We start from the raw sequence: 21,719 nt of genomic DNA on the forward strand, positions 1-21,719 counted from the left end.
TCCACTGATTTTTGTCTTGCAAACTGATTTAGCTGTAACTCTGATCCAGTGTTACCTCCCTCCTTCCTTTGCAGAGCTGGAGAACCAGGAGTCTCGGGTCTCTGAAATCCACAGCCTTGTTCATCGGCTCCCAGAGAAAAACCGGCAGATGTTACAGCTGCTAATGAACCACTTGGCAAAGTAGGTTTACGACTGATTGCCCGTCTTTCTTCAGCCCTGGAAAGTTCTTATCTTAGCACAGAAACTGATTTTGGTTCTGCTTATGTTTCCCTTTCTCACTGTTGCATCAGGGATGCTGAAGGCATAGGAAAGAAATCTGTGAAATGTTAACTCCAGTGGGTCACAGCAGCACAACCCGGGGGTGCTTTGCAGGGTAGGCTGAGGAGGCTCCCATATGGCCAGGCCTTGTGATGATCGAAGTCAAGAAGTGTGTCGTCCATGTTACCAGATCACAAAGCAGAGTTTTCAGCAGTTACATGTTCTTGTGATGATTGAGGGCAAACAGGAATATGTTACCATATTTCCAAGAGACCTTGGATTTGAAATAAAGAGGCCTGAATTCTAAAGTTCATTCTATTCTTAACAAGCCACTTAACTAGCCCTGGACAAGCCACTGACCTCTCAATTCCGTAGTTTCTTCATCTGTCAAATATGGGTAGTAGTCTCCCTCTTCTCTATAACGTCATTGAATTTAAAAGTTACGTATGTTAAAACCCTTGAAGTAGTATAAAAAATAGAGGAATTGGCAAATGCCCATTTGCCTTCTGAGGAAGTCAGTGGGGACTTGATGTTCCTGCTAGGAATACTTATAGTCTTGGAACCGTTTGAAATTCTTGTGTGTTTACTGTTGCTTGACCTGCTTGGGATTGGCCTTGCTGATACCCCTTGTTGTATCAGCCACTGCATATGTGTATGTTCCAACCTTCTCTTGACTTTGATGGATGTTCTTGACTGGAGACTACAGTCTAAGAAAAGACAGACTGTAACAGTTAACCTGAATTGATAAATTCGACATTCTGTGGAACTGATACATTGTAAATCCAGCCCTTATGCATGCATTGTTCTGCCATTAAGTCATGTCTTTTGGGTAAATACTTTGCTGAGGGAGATTATGATGGCTTGTTTTCATATTTCTACTAGTGAAAGTGGAAACTGAAAATCACCCAGTCACGTCCAACTCTTTGCAACCCCATGGACTGTATAGTCCATGGAGTTCTCCAGGCCACATACTGGAGTGGGTAGCCGTTCCCTTCTTCAGGGGATCTTCCCAACCCAGGGATTGGACCCAGGACATTCTCACTGCAGATGGATTCTTTTCCAGCTGAGCCACCAGGAAAACCTAAGAATACTGGAGTGGGTAGCCTATCCCTTCTCCAGCTGATCTTCCTGACCCAGTAATTGAACTGGGGTCTCCTGCATTGCAGGTGGATTCTTTACTAGCTGAGCTACCAGGAAGCTCTATATTTCTACTGAGCACTTGACTTTGGAGAGAGAGTATAGATGTTACCATAAAATTTATTCAGATGTTAATGATGAATAAACAAGAGTGGTTTGCATGCTGCTGAGAAGCAGTCAGGCAGAGTCAAGGGTTGCTGTATTCTATTTTGAGCCACATTTTTTTTCTTGCCATACCACGTCAAACTTGTATGTTCAAAAACAATTAAGCATAACCGAGAATAGGGGAATGCCCCCCCCAACCCCGATGTCAAAGAATCCTGATGAAGTGTGTTGAAAATAATGAGAACTGGGCTTTAAAAAGTAATTCCAGATTCTCTGAGATGACGTGTGGTGCCTGTTCCACATAACCCAGTCAGGCATTTGCGAAACGGAAAAGCTAGTTTAGATGTTAGTTATACACTTGAATGGACTGCACCAGAACAGAGAAAGTTCTAGGTACAACCTCTGGCCAAGTATGTGTGGTGTTGCTCATTCGTGACTGCTTTATGGCCACTGGGTGTTAGAAGGCCTCCATACCTGCTGGGAGCAGCTGGAGAAAGGATAGGAAGCAGCTGAAAGAAGTTAGGCATTTCAAGCTGTGCAGTTGTGATGAGAATTTAATTGGACTGAGAGAGACCAAGAGTCAGTGGTGATCCAGCAGAGCCAGAACTGAATCTTCCCATTTTTAAAATGCCCTGAGGATCGTTAGAGATCCTCAAAGAAAAATAAATAGAAATTAAAAAAATCCAAAACCCTCAAGGTGGGTATTGAATCCTTGAGGTTATTCATCTCTGGTGGATGCTTCACTTTGTCCCTCTGGTTCCACCCTCTTCTCTTCCCACCCCATGAAGTTCAGTCTTTGTTCCTAAGCCAAGGAGAAGTACAGCTGGAACGTGTATGTTAAAGTTGTAACCTTGACTTTCTGCCTTCTAACAAATTTAAACCAATTTTGTTGCTGGAGTTATTTATTTTATAGCATTTCTGGAGCATTTTGTATTATCTTTGATACTTAACAACGATGTTTTTTTGGTCCTGTGAGGTTCTGTGGCAGTTCTTTGTCATATAATCATTAAGAAATCTACATATAGACCTGCCCTCATGGTTGTAAGTGGGAGTTGGTTAGAGCTGGTGGTAGGACACACAGACTCCTGTTCTCAGTGTGCTGTGTTCTTGGTCTCTGGCGGCTCTAGATTTAAAATCTCTTGTGGAGATGAGTAGGTGGTGTTACTCATCTGCCTGCCAATGGAGGGGACATAAGAGACGTGGGTTCGATCCCTGGGCTGGGAAGATACTCTGGGGAAGGGCATGGCAGCCCACTCTGGTGTTCTTACCTGGAGATTCCCATGGACAGAGAAGCGTAGTGGGCTATAGTCCATAGGTCGCAAAATGTTGGACACGACTGAAGCGACTTAGCCTGCATGCATGCTGAATCCAGTAAGGAGTATTTATTTAGGTTTGAAGAAAGTCTTTTGGCACCCAGAGGAGGTCTAAGATTCCACATAAACTCTCTATTCTCACTTACGACACTGTCCTATTTTAAAATATAACAAGAAGGGAAAGTTAACTAGGGACAAGAGGTTTGTCTGTTTCATTCCTATTTTCTCAGGTTCAAACTTATCCGAGGATATGCCTGAGCTATTGTTCCTCTGGTCCACTTACTTCACAGTCAGCTTCCTTTCTAAGTTTTAGTTTCAGGGTTGGTTCTGCTGGAAGACCTGGCATTTACTTCTCTCATTACCTACTCTTTTGCCCTGTATGTCCCAGGCGTCTGGTTCAAAGGGAAGATATTTTGTGTACTTTTTAAAGCACTCTTGAAACACTTTTTAAAATTGATTTCCTTTAGCTGTGGAGGAAGAGTTAAGACATTTTGTATTTAATCCCAACTAGAAATGCATTCCAGGGGAAAAAGTCTTAGAAGGAAGAAAAGAAAACTCCAAACCTCATGCAAATGATTACCAGGGTTCATCCAATCACAGATCTCTTGGGTCAGTTTCAGACCTCAGAGGGAACCTAAAAATTATAGGCAGCTCTGCACATATTTTTGTTGTTCCAGCTTAAATCTACTGTAAAAATTAGATGTTTTCTATTTGGAACATGGACTCAAGCCTACAGTCTGGAGTCATGTGCTTCAAAGCACAGTTACACTCACCTGGGGAGCTTGTTTACGTGGACAGTGCTGGGCCCCACCCTTAGTCTTTTAAATTGGACTCTGCCTGGGAATCTGCATTTCTGATTTACTTCCCGGTAAACCAGATGCAATCTTTTGAGAATCACTGGGCTCGAGAATGGCCATATGAAGGGGTTTTCTAGGAGGGATAAATGATTTTGGGAGGAATGGATTGGAATTTAGGAGGCTATTAGAAATAAGGAAGAAGAAACTCAGAGCAACAAGTTCAAAAAGTAGATTTTACTTGTGTAATGTAATTACTAAAAAAAAAAAAAAATCAGTTTTGATTTCCCGTGTCTCTACAATTCTCCTTTCACTAAATTGAGTGTTCAGCAAATGATTTTGTTCTAAAATCACCCACAAAGAATTTTTAATAATAAAGAAAATTGCCCCCAACTGGCTGTGGGACCTTGTGGAAATTTTTTAACCTCTTTAAGCCTGGTTTCCTGACTTCCCCTTCCAATCATGTGAGTCTCTGTTTTCATCAGGTAGGAAGGGGGCAAAAAAAAAAAAAAAAAAATCCCCCGTCTTATAAATGTAGAAGGAAATAAGAGTGGATGAGTAATAAAGACTAATTTCATGGTCGTTCCCTGATGTTTACATATTATTATGATTCCAAGTATGTTGTCTATCCCCACACATAGCATTCACAGTGGCTCACTGGAACTTTATTACAGTGTTTATGCTGCATGGGAGGATTCCAAAGCGCTCTCCTTACATCTGGAGTGGCTCTTAACAATACCTTTTCACAGCTGGTTTTCCCAAAACACTTCCTGAGACATAAATCTTAGTCTCTTTTCTGTTTTGAAGCAACTATTCCTTCGTTCCTAGGGTGTTTTCAGGGAGCCCTTTTCTTGCTTCTCCAAAGAAGTACTGTATCATTTGAGATGCTTTGGGCCACAAGAAACAGAAAATCCAGTTTACAGTGGCTTATACAATACAAGGGAATCTATTGTCTCATTACACAAAATAAGTCCAGAGGGTTGGTTAATTTCTTGGCTCATGAAGTACTTGCATTATTTCCGTGGCCCTGCTCACAGCCAACTTCACTGTGTTGGCTAGCCCCTCTCGAGATCATTAAGATGTTACATTGCATTTCCGCATATGAGTATGAGTGGTTGTCCAGAGGCAGAAGGGCATTGCAGTTGACCTCTGAACAACATGGGTTTCAACTGTGTGGGTTCATTTATATATGAATTTTTTTTTTTTTTTACTAAATATGCACTATTTATATGCATAGTGCAATATGGTTGAATGCACGGAATATTGTGGTGCAGATGCTTGGCATACAAGTGAGACTTCATCAAAATATGTAGACTCCATTGCCACAAGTTATCAAGGGTTGCCCATCTAGTGTGAGTACCTCCAGGCATCCCTGCAAGTTATGAAGGATTTCTTTACATTTCCTTAATCTACATGCAGAGTGAGTTGGGTTCCTGTAAAGATGCCTGTGGTTATAAAGAAAATCATTGCTAGGCCTTAGCACCAAGGAGGTTGGACCCTGGTAGTTCACTATCATTTCTGAAGTTCTCAAGGTTAAAATGTAAAGAAGTGGATACTTGACATTAGCATATATCTTACAGATACTCTGCTATTCCTTCTTCTTTCACCCCAAATCTAGAAGATTTAGTTTCTTGAAGAGCTGTTGAACACATGAGCAGTGCTTCCTATTTCCTTGCCATCAAGGCTAGTCCAAACAAAATAGGTGTGGAATTTTATAAAGCACATTTAAAAGAAAACAGTACTTTTGAGATGATGGCTTTCTAAGATGAAAAGCTCCTGTGAGCTTCTCTGGCAGCCTTTCCTCAGCCATACACCCTGGCTTCAGAACCTTCTTCTCTCTAGTAACCACTAGACACCCACTGCTGCCGGCACAGAATTGCTTGGCTGCTGGGCCACGGGTGGTGTGGCCTGAGAACCCCACAGAGCCACGTTGGCCACATTCTCCAGGCGTATTTGGCTTCTGCTTCACTGACTGCTATCCCGAACGGATCGTTCCAGTGATTTTAACCCCTCACTATCTTGTGAATCCATCCAGTTTCCTCCATGTCCATTACTGCCAGCCTAGGTCAAGCTGTCGTCATCTCTTCCCTAGACTGCTTCCCAGCTTGCTCTGGCTGGTGGAGCTCTGGCTCCCTGCCAGGCCACAGAATGCATGCTCTGTGGCTGGGGAAACTTGGAACACTGCAGATCCTAACATGTGATTCCCCTGCTTAAAAAAGACTTCAAAGGCAGCTTTCCCCCTGCTCTTAAGACAGAACTCTGGATATGGCCTCCCAAGGCCTTGTCTGGACTGGGACTTTCAGACTTTGCAGCCTCCTCTTCATCGCTTGTGATCACATTGCATCTCTACTGCCCGGCGCACAGTGAACATGCCTGAGTATTTGTTGGGTAGAAGCATGAAGCACCTCTTACCCATCTCAACCTTTTCCTTCCCTGCCCTGTGTTAGGAAAGGTCCCTCCCCAGCTTCTGCCAGCCAGAGTCTCCCTTTTTCTTTAGCCTCAGCTCCCGTGCTGCTGCCTATAAGAATCGTTTCTGCCTCAAGTACCCTTGTGCTGTCCTGAACTCCCATAGCCTCTGCTTATTCCTCTTTTAATGTGTATCACATTCACCCTGGGGGACAGTTTACAGGGTGTGCAGCTTCTCACTCCTACTGGGTCATAAGCTGTCAGGGGACAGGAAGTCTGTCTTCCTTTATCTTTGTGTCTTACCTAGAAGTTGCAAACAAGGGCCTCCAGCCAGAGCAGCCCACACATGTGCTCTATTTGGTATTGTTGTCCCACGCATTGCTGTTTTTAAAATTTGGACAGGTTTCCAGCATTTTTAACAGGGGTCATTTTACTTGGAAAACTTCAATCTTCTTGTGAGCAATTGGCTGGAACTGAGTGAGAGCTACACCCTATCCCCCTGGGCATGTCTTCTTCAGTTTGCCTAGTTCAAAGACTGAAGGCAAAAGGAGAAGCTGGTGGCAGAGGCTGAGATGGTTAAATAGCATCCCTGACCCAACGGACGTGAATTTGAATAAACTCTGGGAGATAGTGGAGGACAGAGGAGCCTGGCATGCTACAGTTCCGGCTGTGTCCAACTCTTCGATTGCAAAGAGTTCCAACTTTGCAATCAAAGAGTTGGACAGAACTTAGCAACCGAATAACAACAACAGTAGTCCCTATTGTGCCTGGCCTATTTCTTTCCTGCCCCTACCTGCCTGACCCTGGGTAGACACTTGGATGTTCAGCCCTTGGCCTGACTGTCTGCTCATCCCAAAAGAAGACCTTGATATTTGGTGATCCCATAATGAACAAGCAGAAATGGGCTGGGAAAATTGTTTCCCTGACCAGCTCTGTTTTAATCCTGAAAGATTTATTGTTTTTGATAGATTGGAGGTCCCTGGAAGAAGTAAGAGATACTGCTTCCAGGCCTGTTTATGTGTATGGGGCAGGGAAGAGAGTGCATTTTTTTAAGACTAAGAATGGAATTCTCAAAGGACCTTCTCTAGCTATTTTTAGTGGAGCCAAAGGAAAATCTATTTAAAGGGCTACTACAAAGAGGACAAGCACATATTTTGAAGCAAACAGGCGTTAGCACTTTAGCACTTTAAATTAATGGAAATGCAGGTGACATCAGAACTCAAGCCTTACTCAGCCTACTTGCCAGACCGTCACTTACTTTCAATCCAGGAATTTCTCTCTTTTGTGACCTTCCAGCCTTCAGGGTTGGAGAAGGAAAGATACAAGTTCAAATTTTTGCTTTAAAAAAAATATATCAACAAAATTTCTGAATTCAAGGAACTGAATCTTTCACATCATAAGAAATACCCATTCTGAAAGGGGAAATGCTTGGCTTCAAGCTGTTAATGCTCAGTAGTCTTAGAGCTTCTTTGATTTAGTTCTCTTGTTTGTTTTGATTTGTTCCACTTCTGTTTGGGTTAATTTTTTCAGAGACTTTCCTGGTTTTTGATACACCTCTGATGCTTCCTCTTCTGAACCCCTGGAGTCACCTATGGAGTTCCTCTTCAAATTCAGGGAGGAGCAAAGAAGAGGATGCTGTCTTCCTCTCAGTGGCTGCCCCCTATTATTTCAGGATCTTACAGAAGTGAGAGTATCATCAAGCATGAACACAACTTTATTTCTTTTTTGTCAGCCCTTACCAGAGCCAGATTTCTTCCCATCCTTCCTTCTTCTTCTTTTCTCCCTTCCTTCCTTTTCTAATTTTGAGTTCTCCGCTCTCTTTCTCTTGATGAGTCTAGCTAAAGGTTTGTCTTTTCTATTTACCTTTTTAAAAGCCAGCTCTTAGTTTCATCGATCTTTTTTCTTTGTCTTTTTAGTCTCCCTTTCATTTATCTCGGCTCTTATGAGCCAGATTTCTTATGTGTTGGCCCCAGGGGTGGTTTCATTAAAGGTCTCTCTTTGGCTCAGCGTCAGTGACTGATTCACTCGCACTGTTTTGTGCATTGAAGCCCTCTCTCACCGCATCCTCTTTGCATTGCACAGTGAACATTATCTTTGATACTTATTTTCTTACACTGACTGGTTTTTCAACGAACTCATGACTGTTGTGGCTCAAACAGGGCAGCTGCAGTGAGGCAACTGGCAGACTTTGGGGTAATTGTAGTTCGTCTATAGGAGCTTGAGCACAGTGGTGAAGAGAGAGCATTCTGGAGCCAGACTACCTAGTTTTACCCATCTCTTCTGAAACCTTGTGTGAATTACTTCACTGATTTATGCCCAAGTTTTCTCATCTGAATAAGGATACATGATAATTGTATCAGAAACATTTAAATTAGCATATCAGATTCTTCTGGCTTCTCCTGTGCATATTTCAGCCAGCACTGTGGGGACTGCTTGTATAGCCTTCAACTCATTTCATGCAGGTACAGCTTGATAGCTTATAGCCTCATACCCACATACTGTGTGCCCCTGCCTCTTATCTGTTAGCCCAGGGAGACATGACGCAAGCTGCCATCCACATGCCTATGGCCTGGAAGCAAAGGAGTATTAAAAAAAAGAAACAAACCTCCAAGGGGAAACCGTTGACTAACAGAAAGTTAGAGCTGGTTGTCCTGAATAGCAGTCATTAGGTAGCTTCTTGGGAGATGATCCCAAGAGATGAGCAGCTATTGGTCCTTGAACCAAGAAGGGATTAACTTCTCTGCCTTGTTCCTCCCAAGAAGCCCCCTAGTAGCATAGAATCATCTACGCCTTCACCTCAGGCTCTTTTTTCTGGGAAAACTAAAGACAAGAATAGCATGTATCCTCTTAGAGTCTTTGTGAGAATTTAGTTAACTCATCCACCTAAACCTCTTAAAAGAGCATCTGGCAAGTAGTATATCCATAGTCCATGTAGACTTTTAGAGTCTATTTGAGAAATCAGGGGATGGAGGAAGAAGGGTCATGGAGCTATACCTTAAGGTGAGGGAAGATGGTGAAATTATCCTAATGATTATATCCAAGCAAGTCTTACTGATGGGATGGGGCTTTCTCCACAGTTCTGTTCTTGGCAAGCAAAATCCTTAGGGCTGAATGATGCAAAGTAGCACACATGTCTCTGATCCACTTGGGAGATTTGCATGTGTACATGTGTTTCCTTTTACTTGGTTTTTGTGTTCTCGGCCGTTTGTGTATGTTTGGCCCAAAGGACTGAGCATCTCTCTCATTCTTCCTAGCAGAGGGTGAGCCAGCGAGGGGTCAGCCAGGAGAAAGCTGTTGCTATCTGCTTTCAGGTCACACTTTACACCAAGCCTTACCGTGTTTCCTGTGCGTGTCTGGAGCTTTCCATGATTCAGGTGTCCGGTGGGGCAGCACACCTGTGTGAAAGAACAAGCTGTGTGGCGCTGATCTCCACGGGAGGTTATAGACTCCTCACCCTCAGTCTCTTGCTTCTTGGGGTCGCAAGGCTGATTTCATCTCAGAAGCAGCTGTCTTTGCTGCAGTTTAATAACTCTTAATTTCCTGGAGGGGGAACAACACGTTATATCATGAGGACTCATCTTAGTCTTCACGGTCTGGAAATTCCCAGTCTTCGATGTGATCTTCGAAATGTTTCTCTTTGTGGGAGAGTCTGACTTATCTTCTTTCTTAGCGTGACTGCCTCTCAGATGCCATTCCCAGATTAAAGTCTCATCCAGTGTGAGAATGGTTCTCTCTGCCTCCAGTTTCCCCCTCTATGCAGTCTTCACGTGGGTTTCCCTCCCTGAGTCTCTGAAATCTGTAATAAAGTATTAATCTGAGCTCTAAGGACAGTTGTATATGTGTTTGTCTTCATTCTGTCTTGGTAGACACTTTGACGGTTTAACTCAAAAGAGGGTTTGAAGAAACGTTAAGGCGACTTGAATTTCAGTATCAATCCTTCCTGCTTTCTCCCATGTATTGAAATGCTGTTCTTTAAGCAGTTTAGCATGCTGATTTAGTGCTACCAGTTAGGTATCATAAGTATAAATCAATACGTCTTGGTTCTTTCAGTAAGAGGTAGAGGAACCCATCATATTTGGCTGGTTGGCCCATTGCAAATGACTCTTATGCACCTGGAGATGCATAGTCTGATAGAACAGAATCAGTTTCATTAAACTCAGACTTTCAGTGAGAAAATGGGGTAACCTTAAGGCCTCAAGGAAGAACTGGTGTATTAGATCTTTGCTTGTAAACAACAGAAGTCAACTGTTGCTAGTTTTTAAAAAGAAGGGAATTTACTGGCAGTCTTCTGGGAGTAACCGAAAACAGAGTTGAGCTATCAGATGTTGGAACGCAACCTCAAGGGCAGTTACGTGCCTTGCATCCTACTCCGTGTCCCTGTGCCATTTTACTCTTCTCTAGGTGGTTCTCTCAGATCACGCTTCCTGTTTCATTGACAGAATAGGTACGACAGGAGGATGTCTACAGTCCATGACGCCTGTGCCCATGTTTTTAACTTTCCCTCCAATGTGTGCTAGAGGAACGCTCAGTGCTCCTCCCTAAAGGTAGTTCCATCACTGGGGCAGAAGAGCTGATCCGCAATTGCATCCAGAATGGTTTGGCTCCAGTCGTTTTCCCCTCTGTCTCCTTGGCTGCTCCTTTTCAGTCTCGTTTTCTGTACTGCAGGATTCTTTCTGTCCTTTAATCCTCAGAACTGCTCTGCCCGCTCTACCTCCTCTCTCTCTACAGTGAGGTCTTGCCCTGGAATCGCAGCCTCCAGCTCCAGTGAACACTGCTGATTTTTTTTCCGTAGCATGTATCACCGTCTAATACACTATGTGTTTGACTTATTTATTGTTTTCTTCTCACTGAAGTGTAAACAGTTTGAGGTTGAAAATTTGTCTGCCACGACACTGCCTGCAGCAAAGCTTTGCGTATTTGTTGAATAATGAATGGACTAAAGGGTAGAAAGTGTCCAGGGAACTCATGCTGGCCCTGGAGCACTACTCTTTGAATGTCTCGCCTCTGACCACCTTTTCTTCTTATGGTTCCACTGCAGGTTAATGTTTCTAATAGGGAGAGTGCAGTGACCTCCCTTGTGTAACGCCCTCAACTTCTGTGCTGAGGCGGTAGCCAGGTACTCAGCTAACGTTCTTGTTAGAACCGCATGTCATGGGAGAGGGCAGTCTAAGGAAAAATTGGAGGCTATCATTCAAAGGTTGCCAGGCAAGTGAAAATATTAGATAGTCACAAGAGTTGTGTTTGCTGAAACACAATTCTTATAAATGCCCGGATAACTCTATTACGCATTGTTTTGTAGTTGGTGGGACCATCGTAATGATAAATAGAAAAAAACAAACATTGCTTTCAGATGTTTCTCTAATACCTGGTTGCACGGCTCAGTTCCCCAGAATGCTTGATTCTGTTTTTTATGAGCTGGCTCTTGATAGGAGCCTGTGGTCTCCCTTCAGAGCATGTCTTCATACACACCCTGGGCCCAGAATCACCTTCATGGGTGGTTGAAGGAGTGAAGGTGTGAGCTTGGTTAACCAAGTCCCAGAACTAGACACACTTGAACACATTTCCTTAGGTCACCAAGCAAATGGGGGTTTCCCTTTTCAAACCTGCCTCTTAGTCTAGCAGGCTCATTGGGTTTTCTTTTTCTCACTATTGAAAGATAACCTTAACATTTTGCTGCTTTAAGAGCCACACTTTTCCTTCTCACTTGAATTACCACCTAAACTGCTTGGCATGTCACATGGACAGGTTTTTCTCCCAGCATTGTTGCATGTCTCACATAGTCCATCTCCCTGGCCATACCAGATGGTTAAAGAGGAAGAGAACACGGGCAAAACCGTAGGTTTACTGAAGTATAATTGACTTAAAAATACCGTATTGGTTCCATGTGTATAACATAGGGGTTTACTATTTTTATATATTACTAAATGATCACCACACTAAGTCAACTTACCATCTGTCACCAGGAGTTACTGTAATGTTCTTGACTATATTGCCTACACTGTACATTATGTCCTCGTGACTTATTTTATTGCTAGAATTATGTGCTCTTTAATCCCCCTCACCTGTTTTACCCCCCCACCCCCACTCCTCCCCTCTGGTGACCACTGGTTTGTTCTGTTTTTATGCATGTCTCTATTTTGTTGTTTGTTTGTTTTGTTTTTTAGATTCTGAATGTAAGTGAAATCAAAAGTATTTGTCTTTCTCTGTCTGACTTACTTCACTTAGCATAATACCCTCTAGGTCAATCCATGTTGTCACAAATGGAAAAATTTCATTATTTTTTATGTTGAGTAAAATTTCAGTGTTTGTGTATCACACCTTCTTTATCCATTCATGCGTCATTGGACACTTAGGTTACGTCCATATCTTGTCTGTTGTAGATAATGCTGCGGTCAACATTGATGCGCATATGTCTTTTCAAATTACTGTTTTTGTTGTCATCAGATAAATACCCAGAAATAGAATCGCTGTATTACATGGTAGTTCTGTCTTTTTTGAGAAACCGTCATAGTGGTTGTACCAATTTACGTTGCTTCCAACAGTGCACAAAGGTTCCCTTCTCTCTCCATCCTCACCAACACTTATGTTTTGTCTTTTTGATAATAGCCATTCTCATATATGTGAGATAATATGTATCATTATGGTTCTGATTTGCATTTCTGTGACGATTAGTGATGTTAACTATCTTTCCATGTGCCTGTTGGATATCTATATATCTTCTTTGGCAAAATGTCTATTCTGGTTTTTTGCCCATATTTTAATCAGATTTTTTGGTTTTTGATAATGAGTCATATGAATTCTCTATATATTTTGATATTAATCTCTAATCAGATGTAACATTTGCAAATATCTTTTGCTGTTTAGTAGGTTGCCTGTTCAATTTGTTAATAGTTTTCTTTGTCGTTAAAAAACTTTTTATTTTGTTGTAGTCTCATTTGTTTGTTTTTGTTACCCTTGCTTAAAGAGATGGATCCAAAACAGTATTGCTAAGACTGATGCCAAAAAGCTTTACTGCCTATGTTTTCTTCTAGGAGTTTTATGGTTTCAGGTCTTACATTTAAGTCTTTAATCCATTTTGAGGTGTTTTTTTGTTTGTTGCTTTGTTTTTGTATATGGTCTATGAAAGTGGTCTAGTTTTATTCTTTTGCATGTAGCTGTCCAGTTTTCCTAGCGTCATTCATTGAAGAGACTGGCTTTCCCCCATTGTATATTCTTGCCACTTTTGTTGTAGACTAATTGACCATATAAATGTGGGTTTACTTCTGGGCTCTCTATTCTGTTCCGTTGAGCTATGCCTCTGCTTTTGTTCCAGTAACATACTGTTTTGATTACTGTAGCTTTGTAATTTGGAGAAGGCCATGGCACCCCACTCCAGTACTCTTGCCTGGAAAATCCCATGGACGGAGGAGCCTGGTAGACTGCAGTCCATGGGGTCGCTAGGAGTCAGACACGACTGAGCAACTTCACTTTCACTTTCCATTTTCATGCACTGGAGAGGGAAATGGCAACCCACTCCAGTGTTCTTGCCTGGAGAATCCCAGGGACGGGGGAGTCTGGTGGGCTGCTGTCTATGGGGTCGCACAGAGTCGGACACGACTGAAGCAACTTAGCAGCAGTAGCAGCAGCAGCAGCTTTGTAATTTAGTTTGAAACCAGGGAGTGTGATATCTCCAGCTTTCTTTTTCAAGATTGTTTTGGCCAGTTGGGATCTTTTGTGAATCCATGCAGATTTTTAAGATTATATGTTCTAGTTCAGTGGAAAATGCCATGAATATTTTGGTAGAGATTGCCATGAGTAGGTAAGCTTTTTGGCTAGTATGGACACTTCAACAATTTTAATTCTTCTAATCTCTGAGCATGGACTATCTTTCCACTTATTTGTGTCATCTTTAATTTCTCTCATCAATGTCATACTTTTTAGAGTGCAGATCTTTCACCTTCTTGGTTAAATTTGTTCTTCAGTATTTTATTCTTTTGATGCAATTATAAGTGGAGTTTTTTTCTTAATTTCTGATACATCATTATTAGCATGTAGAAACACTATATAGTATAGTATATAGTATATAGACTTCTGTATACTTCTATTGTATCATGCAACTATACTGAGTTCACTTATTAATTCTAAAGTTTTCTTGGTGGAGTCTTTAGGGTTTTTATATAGTATCATGTCATCTGAAATATTACATTGAATAAAACTGGGGAGAATGGGCATCCTTGTCTTATCCCTGATATTACTGGGATGATCATATGATTTTAATCTTTCATTTTTGTTCATGTCATATATCATGTTGATTGATTTCTGGATATTAAATCATCCTTTCATGCTTGGGATAAATCCAGCTTGATCATGGTGTATGATCCTTTTTTTTTTTTTTAATTTTTTTTATGATCCTTTTTTAATGTATTGTTGAATTCAATTTGCTAGTTTTTACTTGAGAATTTTTGCATGTACATGTGTCACGGATATTGGCTTGAAATTCTTTTTCAGTAGTGCCTTAGTCTGGTTTTAGTATCAGGGGAATGCTGGCCTTGTAGAATGAGTTCAGAAGCCTTCTTTCATTTCAGTTGTTTGGAATAGTTTGAGAATGTTTGGTAGAGTTTACCTGTAAAGCTATTTGATCCTGGACTTTGGTTTTGTGGGTGTTTTTTGCTTGCCTGGAGAATCCCAGGGACGGGGGAGCCTGGTGGGCTGCTGTCTATGGGGTCACACAGAATCGGACACGACTGAAGCGACTTAGCAGCAGTAGCAGCAGTGATTGGTCTTTTCATTTTTCTATTTCTTCCTGATTCAGTTCTGGGAGATAGAATGCTTCTAGAAATTTATCCATTTCTTCTAGGTTGTCTGATTTGTTGGCCCATAGTTGTTTGTAGTAATCTTATTATTCTTTGGTATCAGTTTTAATTTCTCTTTGATTTCTGATTTTATTTATTTGGTCCTCCCCAGTGAGTCTGGCTAACAGTTTATTATTTTTAAAAACTCTTTTCAAAATCCATCTCCTTTATTGATCTTTTCTATTGCTTGACAATTAGCAGCTTTTATGATGAAGATGACTTGGACAGAGCCTGACTGAGATAAACAGGTCAGCCCAGTTGGCCTCATTCATGCCAACATGTATTAATTGATTGAGCACCTGTGCTAACAAGGCACTAACTTATCCAAGATGCTGATGATTTATTTCTTTTAGGAGGTGGTAGGAGAGAGTGTCGGAGAAGGCAATGGCAACCCACTCCAGTACTCTTGCCTGGAAAATCCCATGGACGGAGGGGCCTGGTGGGCTGCAGTCCATGGGGTCGCTAGGAGCTGGACACGACTGAGCGACTTCATTTTCACTTTTCACTTTCATGCATTGGAGAGGGAAATGGCAACCCACTCCAGTGTTCTTGCCTGGAGAATCCCAGGGACAGGGGAGCCTGGTGGGCTGCCGTCTATGGGGTCGCATAGAGTTGGACATGACTGAAGCTACTTAGCAGCAGCAGCAGCAGGAGAGAGTGTTGGCACAATAGGTAAAAGTCATTTTATTCATGATCTTGAGCAAGTGTGCCAGATCTCAGGTATACAAGGCCTCCATCTACAAAATAAAGAGGATTATTTTTGCATTAAAAAAAAGCACATACATACATACACACAATGTAGTTAAGGAAAACAGGATAGCCAGCAGTATCTTAACTGTTGTTATCTCTAGGTGCTTGTGTTTTCTTCTCTTGCCTTCTTTATTTTTATAAAATGAACATGCCTGCTATTTGCAAAGTTATAACTACTTTTAATGAATAAAGCAGACTCTGATTCTGAGCCTCTTTTAATTTTGAAGACATCTATGATTTTACGCACAAGACTTGGTAAAACAGGACCGGACAATCAATCTTTGGGTATTCTGATGCAGAATCCCTTTTCTCAGCTTTTGCTTCCCATCTTTTGACCACTTATCTTGCTCATTTGGATTTCTACCTGAGAATGGGAATCAGAGAGAAAGGAGAATATACATTAGAATATACCTTAGCAATGCTTGAGATAGGGGTAAAACTCTAACCCAAGAAGCTTTGGTCTTTTCCCCTAACTAGTATTACTAATGACTTTTAACTATATCGGTTTTTTTCCTGACTTCCTTAGGCATTAGTTCATTGTATATGAGCTTTATTGTTATGATAGAACTTGTTTAAAAATTTTTTTAAAAAGAACAGCAACAAAAAACTGCATTGTTTTTATTTTTGGATTGTATCCTTTGTCCCATTTTTAGGTACTATGAAGGTCCACTGGGTTTTTATTCAACATAGACCCCTTTCTTCTCTTCTTAGATTCAGTCTACTTCAGCTTATCTGGTATCTTGAGCTTCTTCCTCCTGCCTATCTGCCCAGATCTGCTAGAGCTGGAGTGGGAAAACCCTGCTGCTAATATTTATACAGCCCACAAGCTCAGAATGCTTGTGTACAGTTGTCAATAGTTGCAAATAATCAAAAGAAGAACAATAGTTCATGACAGGTGAAACTTATATGAAATTCAGATTTCAGTGTTTGTGAAGTTTTATTGGGACAGAGGAACTTTTCTTTATTTATGTATTATCTATGGCAGCCCTCCAAGTTTACACTGGCTGGTTGAGAAGTTGCAAGAAAAATTGTATGGCCCTCAAAGCCTGAAATATTTACTGTCTGGTCCTTTAGAGACAAGTCTGCCAACTCTGTGCTGGAAACTCTCTCTTCTTTGGATGTCTTCAAGTTTAGGACTTGTTCAGTTATGCTAACTCATTCAAAGGAATATTTATCGAGTGCCTGCAGCTTGCCAGGTACTGTGCTAGATACAGGTATCAAAGAGAGCATGATCCCTTTCCTGTTGGGAGGAATTGATAGCCTGGGTGGGGGGCATGGATGTGACTATAGGTGAACTACAGCATAAATCTGTGTGCTAATCTCAAGTATGAGTTAAGGGCTATGGGAACCCTGAAGGGGTACCTCGACTCTGCTTGGGAAAGCAGAGAGGATATCATCATTAGATAATGGATTACAAAGTCTTGATAGTTTAAAACTACGTTGTTCTACATTGGTGACTTTTTAAAAAAAATTGTTATATATTGGAGCATAGTGGTAAAGAATCTGCCTGCAATGCAGGAGACCTGGGTTCGATCCCTGGTTAGGAAGATCACCTGGAGCAGGGAATGGCTGCCCAATCCAGTATTCTGGCCTGGAGAATTCCAGGGACAGAGGTGCCTGGCGGGCTAGAGTCCATGTGGTTGCAGAGAATCGGACTCAACTGAGCAACTTTCACTTTCATTTTCTGTTGGTTAACAATGTTGTGTTTAGTTTCAGGTATACAGCACAGTGATTCAGTTATACATATATGTATTCTTTTTCAAATTCTTTAATTAAAACACTGGAATTGTTCCATTGAAGTTAATTGTTACCTAGAATACGAGTTTTATAAGTTTAGCAAGTGTGCCTTTAACATTTCAGCTGTACATTATACATATATAATATATATGTATATATATATAATATATATATATACAGTGTAATTATTGTTCTATTATAGGATCAACATTTTATAGAGCTTTGTAAATAAGCATTGTATAAAGTGACTTTATCATCATCAATATATAAAATTTTCTTTTAAGAGCCACTGTTAGCTATTCACTTTTGGGCAAAGGGAAATAGACTTTTACATTAAAATTGCAAGTTTCATTTACTTTATGTTTCTTTTTAAATGCTTCTCAATACATTTTAAAATGGATGGGGGTGGGCCATTCCCTTCTCCAGGTGATTTTCCTAACCGGGGATCAAACCCAGGTCTCCCACATTGCAGGCAGATTCTTTACTGTCTGAGCTACCACTATGCTCCAATATAAAATAAAATTTTTTTAAAAAGTCACCAATGGAGAAGGCTTTTACACCAATGTAAAAGGCTTAACTTTACTGTACTCAGGATATATATATATAAATGAGATATAAATTCATTTTTACATATAAATGATATATACATTCATTTATATATATATAAATGATAATACATTTATATATCTAAATATATTAAAAATGACATATAAATTTATTGATATATATATATATATATAAATGAAAATGAAAAGGAGATTACTAGGATCCATTTAAGATTTCCTGATTCAGAATGTTGTGGGCTGGGATAAGCAGGATATGGAGTTCTATTTTTAATAAACTCCCAAGTTTTCCATCTACACTAAAGTCTGGGAATATTATTAAGGATAGTATGGATTAAAGATGCATTTATAAAGTTATTCTTAACTTCATTTTTAAAAACTCTTTTTCTCTTTGCTATCACCTGCTATCAGCCTTTGATATACACAGAGCTTTTTCAGGATCCTTAAGACAATGTGAAGGAATTCTTCTGATTTCCTAAAACGTGCCCTCTCTCCTTCTTCTCTTCCTTTTTTTTTTTTTTTTGGAAAACAGAATTAGGGCAAAAATGTGTATTTGGAATGCATATTTTGTAATTTTTCATGTCTGTATATACACAAATATATGTGTTTATGTGACAGTTAACATTTTTATTTGACCTCTCTCTTCTTCATGTTAACATTGAAATCCTCTTTGGGGTTCTCCCCATTTCCATTTGTTACCGCATATGGCCATCTGGTGTGTGTGTCCATAAAGGCTCTCAGCGTGCACTCACATTTTTCAACATGTTTTTCTACTGAGTTTTATCTCTTTGAGATAAATGCTAATTCATTCTCTAAATGCTATGTAAAAATGGCACATACTATTAATCTCTTTCTCCTACTAACAGACACTTAGAATTGTGTCTCATTTTTTTACCATTGTAAGCAGTGCAGTGAACATCTTTGCAAACACCTTTCTGTATACATGTGAATTTTGGCATGATGTATACCAGCACTAGAATTCCAGGCATATATGCAGCTTCACTGTTTTTAGATATCACCAAATCACTTTCCACAGTGATTGAATTTGTTTAGCTGCCTCATGGTTTTCATTTGGAACAGTGGGTCCATATAGATGCAGAATGCTACAGGTGGCACATCTTGGGTCCCAGGCAGTGCTCTGACTTCTTTGAATGCATTCAGTGTATGGAAGCTGATATGTTACCATTAACCTGAACTGTAAAAGATTTAAGCAGAGGTTAACTAGGCTACAGAGTTGGAGTGGAGGCCTAGAGTATCAGGGAAGAAAAAAGAACCAATGAATCAAAGGGGCGAGTCTCTTCATAGGCTCATAGACCAACTGATGTTGAATCACCCAGAGATCTGATGTAGCACCACCCCAGCACCTGCCCTTACCACTGTCCTCACTGGGACCTTTGCAGGTCCTGCTTATTTTATAAGCAAACTATAGAAATGATCCCTAAAAGTGTAGTCTTAAGAGTGAAAGTGTTAGACGCTCAGTTGTGTCCGACTCTTTGCGACCTTATAGACTGCAGCTTGCCAGGCTCCTCTGTCCATGGAATTCTCCAGGCAAGAAGACTGGAGTAGGTTGCCATTCCCTTTTCCAGGGGATCTTCCCGACCCAGGGGTTGAACCCCAGTCTCCTGCATTGCAGGCAGATTCTTTACCATCTGAGCCACAAATATAAAGGCTTTTAACCTGTGCCACAACCTCCATAAAATAACCCAGCACCCCAGGGGCCCAAGCAGCTATAAGCCATATCAACCTCACTGCAGTTGAGTGGGCTCCAGGGGCTCCTGGCTTAAAATATGGGGAGCCATCTTTTCTGCTTGCAATAGCAGTAAGGCCCTGCCAACTTCTTTGTGGAAGTCTTTTTTGAGGATGAGTTCAAAATTTCTAACTGGGGTGAGGAATTTGTAACAGCAAACTGTTCAGACTTTGGGTATGGTTAGCCATTTGGACCACCCAGGAGGGTGTAAGACCAGGACCCCTCACAGTTCTTTGGCTTCTTCAGTGATGAGAGAGGAGCTCTGGCTATTGGCCCTTGGCTCTTGTCTTCTGGGGTACAGATTGAGAACACCTCTCCTTCCCCAGTGCTGATTGCCCGCAATATCCTTAGACCCCTGAGTCCTGAGAGGGGGCTCACCTTCGCTGCCAGCCTCTAAAGGCCAATTAGTATCTGTATGCCTTGTTTATTCCACAACCATTAAAGTGAGCCAACACATTCCTACTCTGTCTCCTACTTCTTGTGAATGAACAGGAAGTGAAAGGAAGGAAGCAAGGAAGCTGATGAAGAGGGAAAGAAAAGTCTTAACAGAAACTTGGTTCCTATATTATCCAGACAATAATATTATGGTGACTCAATAAAAAAATGTTAATCAGCAGGTAAAGTAAGCAAGGACACCAAGATGATGTATATAACAGGTTTGGGAGCAGGATGAGGGAAGAGAGACACCTGAGGTATACAATTTAAGGAGATGATGACCCTTAACATTGCTGAAGGGAGTGCTTCTTTAAATTTAAGTAACTGCTAAAGAGGATTCAATTTTTTAAGTTAAAATATATGTGAGTGTGTGTGTGTGTGTGTGTGTGTGTGTGTGTGTGTGTATGAAAGGAAAAGAGCCTGAAGCATGCAGCAAATGGTTAGTAACAATGACTACATTTTCACAGTAGTTATAATGAGGGAGATTTTATTTCTCAAAAATATGACAAAATTATGGATAATCATGACTTCCACTTTTTCCTTTATTATTTTTCAAATAACAAATGTTAAAGGAAAAACTAAAATATTTTCAAATAAAGTTGTTTTTGTTTTTTTATGTTTTGGTGAGAAGAGAGGTCTTATTTTCAGTTTTATTGTTATCTGCTCTTTGCAGTGCACGGGCTTCTCATTGCAGTGCTTTCTCTTGTGGAGCACAGACTCTAGACATGTGGACTTCAGTCGTTGTGGTGCGTGGGCTTAGTTGCTCCACAGCATGTGGAATCTTCCTGGGCCAGGGATCGAACCCGTGTCCCCTACATTGGCAGGTGGACATTGTTTATCCACTGGGCTACCAGGGAAGTCCTAAAAGTTTTAATCCTAGCCTTTTAAAATAAATTTGGAAGTACTGTGAGATGTTCCTTCTCAGGTTGGTTTCAGGACCTCACCTCCTGAAATTGTGCATCCCACCTGCCTCTCTTGTCTTACCCTAGTCCTGGCCCTGGCTGGATTTAAATTCCCCTTTGGGGCTTTTTGTTAGCCTCCACACCACAGTTCTTCCTCAGCTATAGGCCATGATAGAGAATAGATATTGGTTCAATGTGTCCTTAGTTTGCCATCTCAGACTCCATCTGGAATTATATAGCGGTGAATGGGAATAGGGGGTTTTAGACCCAGAATTTCAGTTTAGAGAGACCTTTTCAGGAGTGGACGTGTTGCGGCTTAGCATGGATAATTGAAAATTGTGCCCCCTCCTGCCTTCCATTAACATCAGTAATTGAAAGCTGTGTGGCAAAATAGGAACAGGTGGGTTTGATTTGCTTAGGAACTGAAAAGCCTCATTAGAGACTTCTGCAGCATCAAAATTCTTTGGACTTCTTGAGTACTTTGTCCCTGGCTAGCTGGTGAAACAGGTGGTGGTGGTAGAGCCATTTAAGCAAATTAGCAGTAATAGGATAAGCAAAATTTATCCTGCCTTTTTGTTTCAAGGAACCAATCTGCCAGTCACACACATCATCTCCTCATCATGCCCTGAAAACTTGGACCCCAAAGGCAGTTTCCAGCTGAAGTGGGCAAGAATAACATTGGCCATGGAGAAGGTCCTGGGATTATCAAATTATCTTATGACAGTTTTAACTTTTTCTTTG

General features: G+C 41.0%; 1 protein-coding gene across 5 annotated transcripts in view; it reads left to right on the top strand.

Annotated features, from left to right (window-relative positions):
- Positions 1-21,719, top strand: part of ARHGAP26 (Rho GTPase activating protein 26) — a 475,515-nt gene that overhangs the window by 313,531 nt on the left and 140,265 nt on the right. For all 5 annotated transcript variants that reach the window (XM_070374544.1, XM_005904294.3, XM_070374543.1 and 2 more), the window contains exon 17: positions 75-180. In XM_070374544.1, coding sequence (XP_070230645.1) covers positions 75-180 — 106 coding nt within the window. The remainder of the gene's footprint in view (positions 1-74; positions 181-21,719) is intronic.

This window comes from Bos mutus, chromosome 7, assembly GCF_027580195.1.
Source record: "Bos mutus isolate GX-2022 chromosome 7, NWIPB_WYAK_1.1, whole genome shotgun sequence".
Taxonomy (NCBI): Eukaryota; Metazoa; Chordata; class Mammalia; order Artiodactyla; family Bovidae; genus Bos; species Bos mutus.